The sequence below is a fragment of the Cotesia typhae genome, unplaced genomic scaffold (genome assembly GCF_013202065.1).
Source record: "Cotesia typhae breed Kobodo isofemale line unplaced genomic scaffold, CoteBio_Ctyphae contig_5, whole genome shotgun sequence".
Taxonomy (NCBI): domain Eukaryota; kingdom Metazoa; phylum Arthropoda; class Insecta; order Hymenoptera; family Braconidae; genus Cotesia; species Cotesia typhae.
In genome coordinates, this window is record NW_027423757.1 from 7,532,661 (window position 1) to 7,550,934 (window position 18,274).

Consider the following 18,274-nt stretch of genomic DNA (forward strand, 5'->3'; position numbering starts at 1 on the left):
TATACTGATAAAAGTAAATTGATTAAAAAAAAATCACACCCGGAAAAGTTTGTGATTTAAATAAATTTTACTTCAATTTTTTAACTGGGAATAAATTTTTCCTGATTAATAGAAGACTTTAAAATTTATCAAAATTATCCACGGTTTAGAATTTTTTTCTTTCAAATGAATCTTTTTAAATTAAAAAAAATTTCTATTATTGACCATGTGAAATTTAAAGAAAAAACTTAAACAAGTAGATAAAATATCACATGTCAACTCAAGCAATACATTTAATTTATTCAATTAAGCAATTTAAATATCGTGTCAAAAACTTTGAAATCTTTTATTTGTAATTTCATTGTAATTTTGAGAGCATTGTTCGCAATGTATTTTCTTAATTATTATACTTCGCTTTTGTATTAGAATTTATTCAAATGAGAGTTATTCCAATATTATTATATTAGATAAAACAATAAGTAACAGATGATTCTGATAGTGATATTAATTCATAAAGTTATAGAAATATTATATCAATAATTTATTTTTCTGTATTAATACATGTCAACATATTTTAAAAATCCAAACACGAGTTTAAAAATATGTATGTGCAACACGATACTAAAATCAATAAAATAAAATTAGCAAAGTATTAGTATTAGCATTGAATTAAATCAATTGATTTGGTTTATATTGCGACGGTATAATAATATTGGCAATTTACATAAAACCGATTGGCAAGAGGGTCAATAGAAAGTAGACATGAAGAGTTTTGTTTATCAGTATAAGTAGTGTGTGCAAGGTCGTCTGACAGCATCGAGCGAGAAAATTAATAGCTTATGAAATGGCTTTTCCATCCGACTTGACTACTATACTCCTAACGTCTCGGATGGATACAAGCTACACGTAGAACATACAACCCACTATACTCTCTTTGCTTGTATTGCTCTTCTTCCATTCGGTTTCTGAATTTCTGTCTTCCTCGCTCAACTCTGCTCTCAATCTTTTGCTCTTTACTCACGAACAGAACACACCACACGATACGAACTCGCGTGTTAAGCACCCTCAATTTTAGAACAACCAAACTCAACTACTGAACTCCATCCAATCGTGTATCTTGACGGTCGACGGCGCAGCGGTGACGGTCGACGGTGACGGTGTCGGTAGTGACCTGATGACGTTGCAAATTCAAACTACAAACTTACTTGTGTCTTTCAATCCGATGTATATAAAAATTTATTTTTTTTTTTTTTCAAACTACCTTATCTGCTTACTTATTAAACTTTTTAGAGGCACGGTACACTATTTTTTTTTATTCTGAGGAAAAAAGAATCCCATTTTAGATTTTAGATGTACATGATGTTCATTTCGTGTATGGATTCATCAATTTTTATTTTAATTTTGAATTTCAACTTTATTACAACAATTCCAATAAAATTTTAAATAATTGTAAAGAATTTCAACTCAAATAATTTTTTTAATTTAAAAAACAAATAATACTATTCATTATTTTTAATAAAAAAAAAATTAACATTCAAATATAAATTTAATTACAAAATATTTTCCATTACTGTTGAAAAATATTCCAAATATTCGCACAATCGTGTAAATTTAATCCAATACGAATATTGTTTTCAATACCTTTAAGTCTTTAAAAAATTACAATTTGATGGAAAATCAAATCATTTTATCTTTCTTTACGCAAGCGAGTTACAATAGAATAACATGAAAATTCTGTTATTGTGATTCATGCTCTGATTAAATTCAATTAAAAAATTCACAGGGAACGAAATTAATACTGCAGTAAGCAATTATTCGCACTAGAAATAGTACGCAGTTACAAGTAAATACTTCATCATTCCAGTAAACATTTTACAAAGTGTAAAATTCCGTCAAAAAGTAAATAATCTCACAAATGCAATAGGTATGTATTTCTTTCAAGCAAGCTTTTGCTTGATTCAAGAAATTTCCAGCTAATGATTCATTTACTTGCAACTAAAAATTATTTTTCTCTGTATAAATAATCGGCCGTTTCCTTTTTCATTATAATTTTTCCAAAGAAAATAATGAAAAAAATTCCAATTGCAATTAATAGTAAACAAAAGTAATTACAATTCAATGTCAACAAAAATAATGAATGAAAATAAAATTTGGATAGATTATAAAAGCTCTTAAATAGAGTTTTATTTCTTCACTTTCAATAATTTCTCGTTGACAATCCGTTTGTTAATCCCGGTGAATCGTCATCGCAACGACCTCGCAACCGCAAATCCATTTGCAGTAGCACAGCCGCATAATACACAACTCACACAGCACATACGGATCTGCGTTATGTGTGAATAGAGCACACGAATGTCAATAGATGTAAACTCGGTGTTTCAATGCACGCGGAATCGAACGAAAAAGGTATAAAAAATCAGAAAAATAAAATAAATAAAAAATAACTAAAAGTTAAAAAGAAGAAAAAACAAAAAAGGAACGATTGAATCGCAACTGAGTCTATTGTTGAGCTTTTGTTGAAATTTTGTGCTTTGTTAAGTCACGTAGCCCGTAGATTCATTGGCGATAAACTCCCGTCATATTTTTGCCTCGATGAATAATATCATCAGTACAACATCTACATCTCCATCTACATACGGCGACCCACCGCGCTGTGTTATAGCTCGTTCTTTGTCAACTACATAACATAATGTATAACGTAATATAATGTACAATATTATGTATTATAATTTATAACAATACAGCTAAGCTATAACAAGATAAAAATTAAAATTTTTTTTTTCAACTCGTTATCTCTACCGCTGTCGTTTCATCTCTCTATTATATTTCATTTAATTATGCCAATTAGCTCTTGAACCCTCGTAAGATGAATTAAATCCCATAAACATTGTTAGAGAGAATAATATCACGATTGTCGGTAGAGAATAAATAAAGAGTTGCAAAGGAGAGGAGGAGGGCAGAAAAAAAAGGGTAAAAAAAAAACTGAGTGAGGTTGAATGTTGAAAACTCTTTTTGAATTAAATTAATTCAAATCCACCGCTTATACCACCGACCATTTCTACTACTTTCTTTACTTTTCACCTTTACACTCTTACTCTTCTTTTTATATATAATATATACAGGCACATAGGGTTGGATCTTGGGAAAACGAGGATACTAAAAAAATAATAAACTTTTTTATTCCAATGCCGATGAATTTCCTTTTTTGGCTTTTGGTTCTGGGAGATAAAGAAGATTCTTTTTGTATTGGTTTGTTGAACTAGGTGTGGGTTAATTTAATCGAGGATCCTGAGTTTTCTGGGTTCTTCAATCAACAAATATGAGAGATAAGTGGCTTAAAAAGCGATGCGAAAGCTCAAGCGTAAGATGCGTGTGAGCTTTAATATATAAGTAAAATGAATCTATGGGGGATATCTTTAATAAAAATTTATTTTGAGTTGAGTACAAAATTCACTTTTTAAATTTGATTGAAATTTTATATTAATTAAAAAATCATTGTGAAAAACTCAACTATTTAGAATCAAACTTTTTAAAATTAAAAAAAATCATTTTGAAAATTTATCTCAAATAAAAAGGTAAAATTGATAAATAATGCTAAATTTATTCAAGCGAAGAAAAATTTCTCAATTCAAGAACTCTTCTACTTGACTCAAAATTTTTCCTCCTGAGAAGTCAATTTTTTCATTCGTGTAAAAAAAAAAAAATAATAAGTCACAAACTTGAAATTTTATGAAAATACCAATCATCTATTATATTAATTGGATAAGAACGTCTATTGAATTTTTGAAGTGGCCTATTTGCCTTTCAGCTCCATTCTCCACTGCTTTTTATCTCCAATACATACAATCAAGTTATCTCTTATTCTCCGATATAATGAATATTTGAATACACTTAGAAATTATCCAGATCAGTAAATCCTTTTCTACATTTGCCCGGAGATTAGCGCAAAGAACCTCTGTGAGTATTGAATTCATATAACGTTTCGTAATCATCATCACCATCATCACCATTATCAATATCATCCATCCTTTCGCAATGCTCATTCAATCGAAGCAAACGAAGATCAAGTGGTAAGCCAGTAGACAAAGGAACAATACCGAGGAACTGATGAAGATTGGCGTGAGTATCATCGAAACTAAAACTTTATCGTTAATCTCATAAATTTCACTTAATCACTATTAATATTTGGATTTGCATTTGCATCTCCATTTTACTCACGTATTTGTAATACCTACCTACACCACTTGACTTCTTTCTTTCTCTTGTTCTCTTTCTCTTTTATATTCATTTGTATACGCGGCTATATACGGTAACACCTGTTGAAGTCGGAAAAACTGCTATACTACATAGCGCTCGGAAAATAAGAATAAAGGAGAGACAAAAAACGACACAGTACGCGCTATTGGATGGGAAAAGGTCATGACTATTATTATTATTGTTGTTGTCATTATCATTATTATGAATACAACAGATAGGTCATTGGGTTGAAGCAAAGAGCGATTGATACAGATTACTAAAACGGAAAAACGGTCTGCACTGCACTGAACATTTAGTGATATATGAGTGTTTTAAAATAATACCAGAGAGATGAGAAAAGAAAAAAGCAATTTCATACAAAAGCGTTCCGGGATTTCGTGTGGGCGGCTTTAAATAAAACAAACATCCATAATATGGACGTTTGGTCTTTCGAATCTCCATCCAACATCCTACATCCTACATTTTACGTTCTATGTTCTACATCCTCTATATATTTACTCTTTTCAGTATATATTGAGATAATATTTATATAAAAATTCTTGTTACAGTTCCGTTATTAAATTATATTTGCTGATATTATATATCGAAAAAAAAGCAAGTTCAAATTTTATTTTTAATTATTTTTATGCTAATAAATATTTTCAAATTCAAATCGACATTGATACTTAATTTGAATTATTATTTTGTTTAGAAAAATTTAATTGACAAACTTCAAGTTTGGATTTATGTAAAAATAGTTGACACAAAATGTAAATTGAGCCAAGAAATTATTTTTTGAAAAATAATTTTTCTTTCTCTCATTGTACATCCCAAGAAATCGATATAAAATTATCGTATGATAATGTTTGAAACTTTTTCATAGTTTTATAAAAAAGATATTTATCTAAAGTAAGTTTTTTAAAAATTTTAAAATAGACGCAAAATATTTTTTATGAAACTTTGAATAAAAAATAAAGCTTGTAAAAATTAATTGGATTTACCAGAATGGTGTAAAATTTATATTAATCAATATGGAATAAAGTTTTATAATTTTATAAAGCTTAAAATTGATTAAATTCCATTTAAAATTTTGATAAATTAATGAACACTGTCTTATTACAGTGAGCTTTATCTTCCTTCGGAAAAGGGTAATTCATTAATAATCCGGTCGTTAACTTGCACAGTCAGTACCAGAAATGAATTATAAGTTTTTGCCTTCCCTTGCAAATAAAAAATTTTCCTTACGAAATAGTTTTATTTGATCTCGAGTTGAGCCATACAATTTTTTTTATTAGATTGAATTTATCATTATTTTATTAGATTTATATTATTAGGTAATGTTGCCGGGATGAAACAAAGAGGATCAGAGGTCAAAAGTGCAGAGTTGAGGTAAAAGCAGAGGTAAAAATGTTGAAGAATAAAATACGATTTATTTTTTATCCATATATATCTATAGAGTGTTGTGGAGTGTAGTATACTGAGTACAGTGGATAGGAGTAAGGTACATATATAAAGTATAAAATATAAAATATAAAATCGAGTGGCTGGTAGATGCCATATCCTCGTCGATGGTGATATAACTCACTCAGCAGCGGACTCTCTGTATATGATATATAATATAGTATAGGTATATTCATACAATACTGCACCAGACTAGACTACTATACCCTTCTATTCTCTATCTAGTCTATACCTATAATATAATAGTGGCTTTGGTGTGCTGGCATACCGGGTACAAAACCTATTTTTTCCATTTTCCTCACTCGTGATGTAGTAATATAGTAGTATGCTCGTATAGTAATATAACTCTCGGTCCCTCTACTCCACAAAAGTAGCTCGGCCAATGCACTACATTGGATCTTCTTTATCCTGTCATTTAAAATGGATTGTATTTCGTTGAATTGCATCATATTGCGAGAAAAACAAGAATATTTATTCTAAATATATATGTGTATAAATATGTAGTTGAGGCTCTATACTAGAGAAACCATTGTTTCGATGCAAACAATGTGATGCTGAGTAGAGAGACAAGTAATCTCAGTTTCTGCCTCGCTTATTTTGATCTCTCAATTGGATGCCGTATTGTCTGTCGTGTAATTTATCAAGAATATAACTACATAGCAATCGTCTTTGTAGTGTATCTGCATTTCATTAAAACTTAATACACATTTTTTTCGTTTCAACTCAAAACACATTCTTTACAATTATTTTTTATTATCAAGATCGGTTTTTAATTTTTAATGAAATTTTTAAATTAATTATAAGCCTAATTTTCAATTCAATAATTGACATAGCTGTACCACTTTTTTATGGTTGGATGGAATTTAATATAAATTATTGTAATGTAATCATTGAATCAATAAGAATTTGACAATAAACTCATTTTTTGAATTTTCAGTGAGTAATAAATTATCAAAGTTTAATTCAATACTGTTCGATTGAATTTATTTCGAGATACAGTTACTGAAATTTTTTAGATTGCTTCAAATTTTCCTTGTAAATAATAAAAAGTTTAATCTTCATACTAATAAAAATTTTTTTTTATAATTAAAAAATTATAAATTGACAAAAAAAAATCGTAAAGAAAAAACAACACAAAATTGTGTATTTAAATTAATAAAATTTTCAACAATACCAAAAAAAAAAAAACTAAATCTAAAAATGTTTCAGTTACTGTGACCAAAAATTTCCCTCGGGTTTTATTATTATTCAAATACATTATTATATATTTTATTTATATATGTTTTCACCAATTTTTTTGACAACACGGTGTACTTTATTGTTTTTGAAATCTAAATATATACATATTTTTTTTTTTTTTTATTAAATAATATTCAACATAGGCGATCGATGTCGCGCATGATTGAATAAATAACGGGTCGATGAATCTCTGTGAATTTATTCATAACACTTCTACAATATTTATTTCCTTTTTTTATTACCATCATTATTATTATTATAACTATCCACAGACATAAATATGTATATACTTTAATAGCGCGCGTTTATATTTTTATTATTTTAAAAGAAAATAAATTTCGGTGATTTAAACGATAGATGCATCCTCACTTACTTTTAACTTTTGTTTTATATATTTTTTGTTGTATTTATTTATTAACACTTATTTATTGGCACAAACACAAAAGTGGTTGGTGAATCGATTGAATAAAAGCTGAAAGCTGAAGGCTGATTTTTGATAAACAGTAAAGGATGAGCGAGCATTTAAATCGATTATTGAGAATTTCAGAGGCTTGTTATACGTGAATGGACGTAAAGTGAATTAACCGCGGACAAACAACTAGTTTATGTACTTACTCAACTCGTATGGCACTTCTCATCTGATCCTCATCATCAGTGCTCCTCTTATTGCTCACTCTGTTCTCCTTATAACTGCACACCCTTAAACCCATCATGTTATGTTCTATCATCAACAATATATACCTACGTATATACAGCATATCACATTTATCCTTCCTAATACACACAACCGAAGAAAACATACCTCTGTAACCGAGAGAGCAAGCTAGAGGAAAACGAAGAGGGAGAGAGTTGATTCAACATCAACATCTAATACGACATATTGCTTCAGCAAAACATTTAGACATCCCATTCGAAACGTATCAATACCGTTATGTTACTGACGCACTTGATAAATTACCTACATAGGTAACCACCTACGTATGTGCCGTAATCATATCCGAGTGATACGATTGAAACCGAATTGATGATACAATGGATATATGGATTCAAACAATTAGCAAATTTATCTCTATTTCACTATTCAGTTATTTTTATACTGAAAAAGAATTATTTGATTCAAGAGAAAAATTCCTGAACCAAGAAAATAGCTTTTAAGAGTTTTATTGTTTTAAGTCAAGTAAAATTCATTTAAATCAAGAAAAATTTCTCAGTTAAAAAATTTTTCTACTTAAAAATAATAAAATTCTTTAGAGCGATTTTTTTGTTTCAAGAATTTTTTTTTTTAATCAAGTTATTTTTTTTAGTGCATCTTTGATCACTCCAATAAAATTTGAAATTGGAAAATTCTTAAAAACTAATAATAATTTTGTTTTTATTTAAGAATTTCACATTTTTGGTTGAAAAAAAGTGTCTTCATTAAAAAAAGCAAAAAAAAAAATTAGTTATTTTGATAAAAAAAAAAATTCCTCAACAAAAAAACATATAAGTCAAGTCCCGTTATGAGTTCTATTTGTTATCTTTTTTTTTAACCAGACTCGCATTAATATGAGGGAGACATTAATAGGACTCATAAAAAAACTCCTCTGTACTTTTCATAATTATTAAAAAATATATTTTCTTGTCCGAAAAATTGGTTGAATAGATCAAAACAATTCTTACTTAATTGAAATAAAGCTTTTCATATGTTGACTTAATCTAATGAAGACAGATATTAACATTCTTGAATAAATGAAGTAATAAATTAAAATGTTTCATTTGAAGAAATTCTTGAGCCAAAAAACCTTTGTCTATCCAGTAACTTTTCTTTCTCTCGGTGCATCTTACTTGAAAATAGAAGTTTAAAAGTATTTCGTTTAAAAGTAAAATTCTTAAAAGTAGAATTTTCTTTTCTTCATCTTAGAGTTTTACCTTCTTGATTCAAACTCATTAATTTCTTGAATTAAAAGAAAATATTTCCTGGAAAAAAGTGAAATTTTGAAGAGAATTTTTTTTTTTAGTCAAATAATTTTTTTTTCAGTGTATTCTATTGAAATGAACACATTCAATAAGTTTAATAATCACAATCCACTATTAAATCTAATGGATGGACGGATCTTTTGCAAGCTAAATCTTTTATTTCTTCTTTTCTATCCATAATACTAGAGTATTCTTCTTTTATATAATTTCAATTGGTATTTTCCTAAAGATTCTATTCACTTGAATGAACTCCCCGCTTATCCGATAAATTTATTGATACTCAATTATCAGATGAAAAAAACTTTAATACCTCTTAAACTACATTATTCAACGTATAATGACTGAAGAGAAAATAAAAAAAAAAAGAAACAACCAGCTTAATTAAATAAAGTAAACTTACCTTACGATTTTTCAGTTTTTATTTAATCGCCGGTGAATTACCATATAAGAGGCGAGAATTTAATCGGGTGACTGACGAGCTGCGTTGTTTATATTACACACATTACCAAGTTATCCACACTTAATATATCCGCAACGAGCATATTTATAAGCGAATAAATCAACGTCATTTTGTATAATATTTTTCGTCATTTTAGTTGCCGCTGGCCACAACAACACCTAGTAGAGGTTTTCGCTTTACAATCAATGCACTTTGTTTGTTATTAGCATATTAATTACACTCTCTTAAATTTCAGCTTCACGATTCATTTAGCTTATTTTCATTATCGCGACCTTTGATTTTCCACATGCGTTATTTACACGAATAGTTTCAACACACCCGCGTTAAAAAATAAATTAAAATTAGTTTACGATAACAAAAGCTTTTGATCATTTACTCGCTGATTGTCGGGAGTTTGGTTTTAATTAACAAAAAAAATTTTATTTAAAATTGTTTTTTTTTTTTTTTTTTTTTTTAATTAATTAATGTTAACTAAATTTTCTTCTTCTTCTTTTGATGATTAATTTTTAATTGTAACACTAAATAAAATTAATATTTTAGTTATTTTACGCCGCTTTTCCCGTTTAAGGTAATTATAATTAGCGCCAGTGTTAGTTAACGCAATATACTGATATCTCTAATACAATAATTAACATATTAATATAAATCTCCATACAAGTCTACCCAGAAGGAGTGCTCACGACAAACTGTCGCGAAAATAACTAAACCGTAACCATCAGTGTTTTGATATATAGAGTACTTGCAGCAAGGCGACAATCTTGCGTGCCATTTTATACCTAATCTAGATCTAACAAATTAACTGCAGTGTATACAGTGCGCTTGCACGGTTGAAGGCATGAAAGTGATATTGTATATAATAATACTAACAGAATATAAAATATACGAGAAAAGAAGAATACAAAGTATAATACAATAAAAGAAGAAACGTCCTTGACCTCATCTGAAGAAATAAACCCGAGTACTTATTTGTTCCATTATTATTCTCTCGATAACTCTTTACTCACACTCGCTGCAGGTATACTACTAGAGTTTCTAAGGGTCTATCCCTCAAGTTTTCACCCTTAACGTCTTTGCCAGACCTAATTCGCCTTACACCAATTCAAACGTTAATTATTACCCCACACCCGCTCAAGCTAACACGGAATATACCATATATAGAATATATAATATATAATAAGTAATTCGATATCGAGCCTTAAAAACCGGGTGCAACGCTATCGGCGTTTGTTACGTGCAAGTACATCGCGTGATATGCAAGTGAGATACCTAAATTACTGTAGTATTGAGAAAATTCATACATACACTGTAAACTACTAAACACAAATTTATTCATAAAAATAAAAGAATTTTATATTCTTTGTTAAAGCTCGAGCTTAGTAAAGGAGCATGAACGCGATTTAATGATCTATTAAAAAGCAATTGATTTATTAGACTAGTTTTACATTCTTTGAGTTATCTTTTTTTTTTTTTTTTTTATTATTTATTTATTTTAGTACAAAACAGATTTATGATAAGTGTTTTACAGTTATTGAATACTTATGTATTATGTATTATTCAATTGAAAATGAAACAATTGAAACAATTAGATGAGTGTTATACGTTTAAAGTAATTTATCACGCTAATAAATAAACATTAGTCATTTATAATGTACATTTACATTGCTTTTGTTTGTTATTGATTTTAATGTAATTAAAAATAAATAAAAAAAAAAAGAAATTTACTCTTATTTACTGTTGTCAGTAATTGTTTGATTTAATAGACATAAAAAATTATATAAAAGCTACGGATTTCTAAAAATTTTCACTAACATTTTTATCTTACTAATTATTTTTATAATAATTATTATTATTTCTGTATAAATGCATATCTATATATAATTAGATATATATATATATATACATTGATATATCAATCTTCGAGTAACTAGAAGACATAACTTTTAATTAATTTAACTAATTTAATTGACGTTAAAATTAATTTATCGGTTATTATTACTCACAACTGTCAGTGAGATCGTGAGATTAATTAAGTAGTCAAAAATATTATCAAAAAAAGTAATACTTGATAAGTAATTATACCGAGAAAAAAGTATCAAAAAAATAAAAAAATTATAGTACTTAGCGCGATTGCTTTGATTTAAAAAGTCAGAGAATATTTAAAAAATAAACTCGAAATAAAAATGGAGATAGAATTAAATTAAATACAATAAAATAAAAAAAAAAAGTGAAATTCAATTATGAATTTCTAATTAATCCTTCTTCTTTGGTTTCTTGGGATTACGCGAACGTGATTTAGCTTTGCATAATGGACAAATTGGCGCGTTCCGATGTATCTGCTGATGACAAGACAGGCAAGACTTCATAGGTGGCGGTTGTTGCCTGGAGGAAATAATTTAATTATCAAATTAATTGATTGTTTAGTAATTATCCGCTGTCAGGCATTATTATTTATAATTGAAAAATAATAATAAATATAAGTATAAAAGTGGAGAATAATTATGCCTAAGCTTGCGGATATTAGAGTGAAAATAAATTATATAAAAAATTGAGTTATACCAGTGGTACCTGAATGTTGGAGCGGGTGGACCAGTGGCTGGAGGCAATGGTCTTGGCTCAGGTTTACTAGGCCCCTGGAGTGGCTGAGGTGCCAAAAATGGCGTCGAACCACCAGGATGTCCAGGATGACCATGTAAACCTAACGGTTGCATTAAGTCTTCTCCACGGACCTCCACTCGCCATTCAGCTTTTTGCATCGGTCTGTCAAAATAACTATTAATAAAAAAATTTTATTAAATATTTTTTTTTTTTTAATAATTAAATTTTAATTTTAAAATTCAAAAAAAAATTTCGTCAAATAAGTATCGAAAGTTAAATTATAATGAATCTGATGATAGTGTACTTAAATTTAATTACAACTAATAATTAACGAGTAATTATACATACTCTGGAGCAATTAAATCTGTTTCAGTCTCATATAATTCCGGCAGTCTCTCTAAACCTAAGTATTCTCGTCGCATACGATCAATGTCATGTTTAAGCGGCTGGTACTCATTGTTGTGAATTAATTTGGCATGTTCTCGTGCGCGGTTTCGAGCTTCTTCTGCTTGTTTTATTACGGATTCCATCTACAGATAGACATTTTATTATAAAAATTCAGTTTTATTCTCATTTTTATTTACTGACAGTTTTATGTCAATCTATAAAATATTTACCGCATTAATGTCAGCATGTATTTGACGCAATTCTTCAACATGAGCCATTTTTTCTTGCATAAGTAAATCCATTTCTTGTTTATACTCCATTAAACACTTATCTTCTTGCTCTGTTTGCTCAACTTCTTGTATAATTCTTTGCTTCATCTTCTCCAGCTGTACTGTTTTCGATCTATAATTAAAAAATTTTATTTTACGGCCTTATGTTTTGTATAACTATTTCATAATCCAGTTTACTTTATGAACAAACATAAAAAAAAAAATAAAAAAAATCTAAATCCATCTGATTTATTTGAATATTAATAAATTTTCAGATTTTTAAAATAAAAAATAAATTTTAATTTATACTGATTTAAAATCCTAAAGATTTTCTCAACAGATGGTGACTTATTTTCGAGATAAAATTAATGACAAAAGGGAGGGGCATATTTCCCCTTCTCCTTGTAAATTCAATTTCAATTTAAAGATTTAAAATAAAAACAATGTCATATAATATGATAAAAACTAAAAACAATTACCTGATATCCTTGAGAGCTTCAAGTTTTGCAAAAATTACAGTTGTCTCAGCAGCCGACATTTTAACGCTACAAAAACTTTTCCAATTATCAAATAAACAAACTCGAAAATAAACTTTAGTTAATTACTAAATCAATAAAAATTTCAGCCAAATGTCAGGAACTTAAATTTTATTTTAATTCAATTTAAACAATCGCGCTTTCTGCAAACAATCAACTGAACAATAAAACAAGTTCAGTTGTTAATCTCCACTCCCGTTAAACGCGATGTAAGTATATTTTCATTGTCTCTGAAATATAATTTACACCGTATTAATAAAAAATAATCCACAATTATCGCTTAATAAATATTAAAAAATATTTATAGTAACTCACCAATACATTAAATAATGAATTTTTACAAGTAATTATTCATTTTTTTGGAGTTGCGATGATTCAAGTTTCATCTGTACTGAGATTATTTGTCAAGATGCAGCATCAATACGATGGACCCGACGCAACCATTAACAATATAAAGCTACCTCCTCTTTTCTCTTTTTCTGTGTACTTTTGTATCCTCATCTTGCTTCTCTATCTCATTCTCATGCAGTTTGCATTAAAGGGTCCAGGCACCAACTATATGTGAATGAGTATATAAACTCACCAAGTTATTTTATCAACCATCACCATTTTATTTTTGATAGTAATGATCATCTTCGCCACACGGTGGCGACTCTATCGTCTTCAACGCTAAATATTTACTACTGTTAAAATTTTTTATTAATATTGAAAAGGTAAAAGACCCAGTTATTGACACTTGCAATTTTATTTTAATTAAAAAAAAAAAAAAATCAACTCTAATAAATTAATAAATATAATTTTTTAATTATAAATTTCAATGAAAATTAAGATAAAGAATAATTATAAGACATGTTATATTTATTACATATATTTATAATATAATGTTTACATCTGTATTTTCATTATGTATAATGATATAATTTTATTTAATTTCTTTTTTTCAAAGCATTTTATAAGAACAGGGGTCTCATGATGAAATTTGAGCTGTAGTCATTAAATGACATGACATCGCGAGCTAAATATTTATCAATTCGTTAATTAATAAAAACGGAACAAAAATTAATAATAAAATAAAGCAATTTAATTAGTGGACAACATTCAAACGTCTTCCGCGACGTTTTTGCAGCCTCATTCCGCCAGTAATTATACCGCCGCGTTCAGTAGTACCAATACGTTCTGAGATCGGGATTCCTAGGCCATCTGAGGGTCCACCAGGGGCTCCGCGGCCTAGGTGACTACGTAGACCGCCTCGATTGCCGTGACGATGACCTCCAGCACGACCAGGTACGTCATTGGTACGTCCGCCGCTTGTAGCCCATTGCTCATAGAAACGCTCAGCCTCCAACCATTCTTGATACTTGTACCACCATTCTTCCCACTTTACGTAGTCATCGAGAGTCAGGTCTCTCAAGTATCCGCGGGCTTTATAGTAGTCATATCGGACGCGTACGTCGTCCCAACAGTCTAGTCCACGTGGGCCTTGTGCGAGTAAAGTTTCTGGGTAATGTCCAGGTGGCGGTGAATCATATCCTAATCTGGCAATTCTTTCTTCACCTTCTATGACAACTTTCATCGCGTTTTCACCGTCTTTGGTGATACGCATATTCTCCATTTCTCTTCTGTCTACGCTCCATTGTGCCATTTTACCAAATCTGTTGCAAAATAAATTTTATTAGTACTTCAATCGTTTGATAATTTATATTTGTCAAATATTTTATGACATTGAAGTTAACAGACATCTGACAATTTTTTTTTTTTTTTTTTTTTTTGTTAGAAAAGCAATGTAACTAATAATTACCGTTCTGACAAAGTCATTCGTGGAGGACCAGTCTGTGAGGCATTTGATGAACTATCACTATCTTCACTACCAGAAGATTCTGCTGGCGGTGGATGGACAAGAACTGAAGACACTGGATGTGCTGAATGTGTTTTTTCAACTTTAACAGGTCTCCGCATCTATAAATCAAGAATAAAAATATAATTAAATATAAAAAATTTCAAACGAAATGATTTATAAAAAATCAATTGAAAAATAAAGTTTTAATTCTGAACATCCCCTTGGTCATGGAACCAAGTGATGATTACCAAAGGAATAGGATCAGGTACCCGTGGATCTTCAGGCACCCTACTATTGTGATGTTTCTCTTTGCGGCGTGCCCTGGCTTCCTTGGCTTCCTTCTCCTTGAGGGCCTTGTACTCTTTGTGGTGTCTGGAGGAAGGCGGCTGGGGTTCAGGCGGTGGAGTACGCGGTCGCGGCATCGGAGGCGGCGGCCTTGTCGCCGGTCTTGTGGCACGTGACGGGACAGCGGCCCGCGAACTCGACGCGGGTATTTCCTTCGGGTGTGCTCGCTGTCGTACCGGTGTTATCGACCTCGATCGTGATCGTGACTGCGGCACAACGCGACGACGTTGCCTCGGTGAACAGACCGAACACGAGCGATCTGAGCAGGTGCTACCGGTGCTCGGACTACGCGCCGGACGTTGCTTGCTGTTGTGAGTCCGTTCTCGCGGTGATCTTGGACTTCGTGCTCCACCTCCACCTCCTCCTCCTCCTCCTCCTCCACCTCCGCCTCGAGGACTGTGTGGGCTTCTTGGTCGAGGACTCCGAGGACTTCGAGGATGGTTACGACTGCTGCTAGTCTCGCCACTTGGTGCGCTACCACCGACATATAATTCTTTGTAACCGCTGTGGCGCCAACGATTCGGATCACGTTCTTCCACTTCGAGTAATTTTTTGTTCCAATAGCTCGTCGACTGCGATTCACGGGCTTTCCGCATCACGTTGTTCAGTTCCTTACGTTTACTTGAAGATGGTTCTATGTGAGGTCGTGACCCAGACATACTCGCGTCCATTCGTAGTTTACTGGATCCACTGGTGTTGCCGCGTCTCCTACTGTCGTAATCTCGTGACATCTTCTGTAATTATTTTTATTATATTAATTTTTAAATTCATTATCATTATACCTTTATTAATTAAGCATAATATTGAAATTTAGTAGTAAGAAAATATTTCTGTGAATTTACATTCATAATTTTTAAAAAATTTTTTTTTTCTATTAAAAAAAAATTTTATTGCAATTAAAAAAAAAAAAAAAAAAAAAAAAAATTATTCGACCAAGAAAATCATTTTTTAGAACTAATTTATTTTTAAACAAAAATAAAAAAAGTCTGCTGATTTTAGGTTTATAATTTTTCTTGCGTTAAATTTCATTTAATTTCAAAATTTTTTTTTTTTGATTGAAAAATATGAAACTCTTCAAAATAATTTTCTTGGTTTAAGAATTTTTCTCTTGAATAAATCAAATTTTTTTTTTTTATTTTCTAGTACTAATGAATATTAATTAAAAAATTACCTTTGATGAGATGAATAGAAGGAATCGAAGATGTAGCGTAGATAATCAGCCTTCTTCAAAACGCCTGCGAGAGTAGTGAAGTAGACGTTAGTTCTCATTACACGATTGACCATCCAAAACGATAATATTGTTGCTTTATAATTCATAGAACAGAATCATCATTCATTCCAGAGTAGAGGTTTTTTTTACCTCCATAGATACATTAGTTTATATATTTTTATTTTTGATTTTTAAACGCGACTAAAGATTCTAGATTCTATCTTACTGAAGCAATATTATTATATATGTATAAATCCTTATCTTAATTTATTAACTGTTACGAGTATGCAACACCTCCGGTCGCCTGACATAGCCTGTCTATCAGCGATCCATGAAATTCCATGCTTTTAATACAAATTATTACCGGCTGACCGGCTACCGGCGATTCGACGAGAGTTTAGCGGTAAACGCGGTCATAATTAATTAGTAATTTTAATTACAATTAACTTAACGACTGAAACATTATCCGGATAATGTGCTCGCGAACAAAACGACTCTCATCACCCCGTTGATCCGGAAATAGCACGAGCGTACCAAAATATCTCATTGGCACCAAACTTGTCAATTTAAAAAAAAAAAAAAATTGTGAAGAAAGCACAACTTTTTTATTTTATTTTGTTTCGTCAGAACAAGTCAAAAAAATTTTTTTTGACCTGCTCGCTCTTTCTTACCGCGGTCAAGTCCCGTATGTTATCATGGTTCCGAGGTACTGACACAATCTCACCATTTTCACGCCGACGATGACATTGATAACAGCAAAAACATAATTTAAATCAATTAATTTGTCAATTTTAAAGAAAATTATTTTTCTTTCCGAAGAAATTGACTTTTTTTTTTTTTTTTTTTTTTTTTTTTTCCAATCAATGATATTACAGTGTCTCTTATCTCTTGTACATCATGTATCAGCAACTAAGGCATGTCAAGCAACTCAATTATCCATATATACATAAACATTTAATTAAAAGTAATAAAAAATGTAGGATAGTGTAGAGAAATGATAATTTTTAATTTATAAGTAATTAACCGTAAACACAACATTGTTCGCGTGAAGCTTAACGTTAATTATTGTCACCAGAAACAGTTTACATATTTATAATACATATTGTTAATATCGTAAACAATATTATACATTAAATAAACTTGCATGCAACTAAATGAATTGTCCAGAGTGATGTGTGCTCAGAAAAAAAATTTTTTTTTTCAACTTTTTTTAAATTACATATTTTTGTGAATTTTGCACAAAGACCCGTGACGCGCAAATTAATGACGCCCGAGATGTAAAAATGACATGTATATACATATATATAAATATAAATATAAAAATGAATATGAATATAAATACATATATTAATATATATTTGATTTCATTTTATCAAATATATATATTTATACTTAGATATGTATATATATGTGCATTATATATAGCTTCGCGACGAGCCACATAAGGGGCCAAGTGTTAATATTTTTTTTGTTGGTTACTGCACTCACGTTTTAATTACTTATCACTCCGGCTACAGCAACAATCTGAGTAGCATTAGACAATGCTGTTTATAGACATAAACTTCGCGTATTATTTATACTGACCAGTATACCGCGAGATCAATTAAACAATGACAATCAAGGATCACCAGGATTTTTTACGTCAACTCTTGTCGTCCAACGTCAAGGATAATATTGTTACTGTAGATGACAATCAGCTTTTACTTTTGATTTAAACCTTCAAAATAGAACCTTAAAAGTCTTAACTACGATCGGTAAATTTTT

The 18,274-nt window shown here is 30.0% G+C and overlaps 2 protein-coding genes across 8 annotated transcripts; both read right to left on the bottom strand.

Moving 5' to 3' along the window:
* Nucleotides 1–10,855: 10,855 nt before the first annotated feature.
* Nucleotides 10,856–13,202, bottom strand: LOC141531264 (zinc finger C4H2 domain-containing protein). Of its 3 annotated transcripts, none has more exons than XM_074248962.1 (5): nucleotides 13,062–13,202; nucleotides 12,544–12,715; nucleotides 12,275–12,456; nucleotides 11,888–12,088; nucleotides 10,856–11,710 (listed from the first exon to the last, which is right to left on the bottom strand). In XM_074248962.1, the coding sequence occupies exons 1-5, from the start codon at nucleotides 13,118–13,120 to the stop codon at nucleotides 11,581–11,583; spliced, it is 744 nt and encodes a 247-aa protein (XP_074105063.1). In that variant the 5' UTR covers nucleotides 13,121–13,202; the 3' UTR covers nucleotides 10,856–11,580. The 3 variants fall into 3 exon arrangements, with proteins under 3 accessions (XP_074105063.1, XP_074105062.1, XP_074105061.1); XM_074248961.1 differs by having other exon boundaries at nucleotides 10,857–11,710; nucleotides 11,897–12,100; XM_074248960.1 differs by having other exon boundaries at nucleotides 10,862–11,710; nucleotides 11,888–12,100.
* Nucleotides 13,203–13,970: 768 nt separating this feature from the next.
* On the bottom strand, nucleotides 13,971–18,185 carry LOC141531252 (uncharacterized). 5 transcript variants are annotated; one of them, XM_074248938.1, is made up of 5 exons: nucleotides 18,095–18,185; nucleotides 16,472–16,535; nucleotides 15,204–16,034; nucleotides 14,917–15,074; nucleotides 13,971–14,770 (listed from the first exon to the last, which is right to left on the bottom strand). In XM_074248938.1, exons 3-5 carry the CDS (start codon nucleotides 16,029–16,031, stop codon nucleotides 14,203–14,205), a joined length of 1,554 nt encoding a protein of 517 aa, XP_074105039.1. In that variant the 5' UTR covers nucleotides 16,032–16,034; nucleotides 16,472–16,535; nucleotides 18,095–18,185; the 3' UTR covers nucleotides 13,971–14,202. The 5 variants fall into 5 exon arrangements, with proteins under 5 accessions (XP_074105039.1, XP_074105037.1, XP_074105038.1 ...); XM_074248936.1 differs by having other exon boundaries at nucleotides 17,999–18,176; XM_074248937.1 differs by having other exon boundaries at nucleotides 16,472–16,604; nucleotides 17,999–18,176.
* Nucleotides 18,186–18,274: the final 89 nt, after the last annotated feature.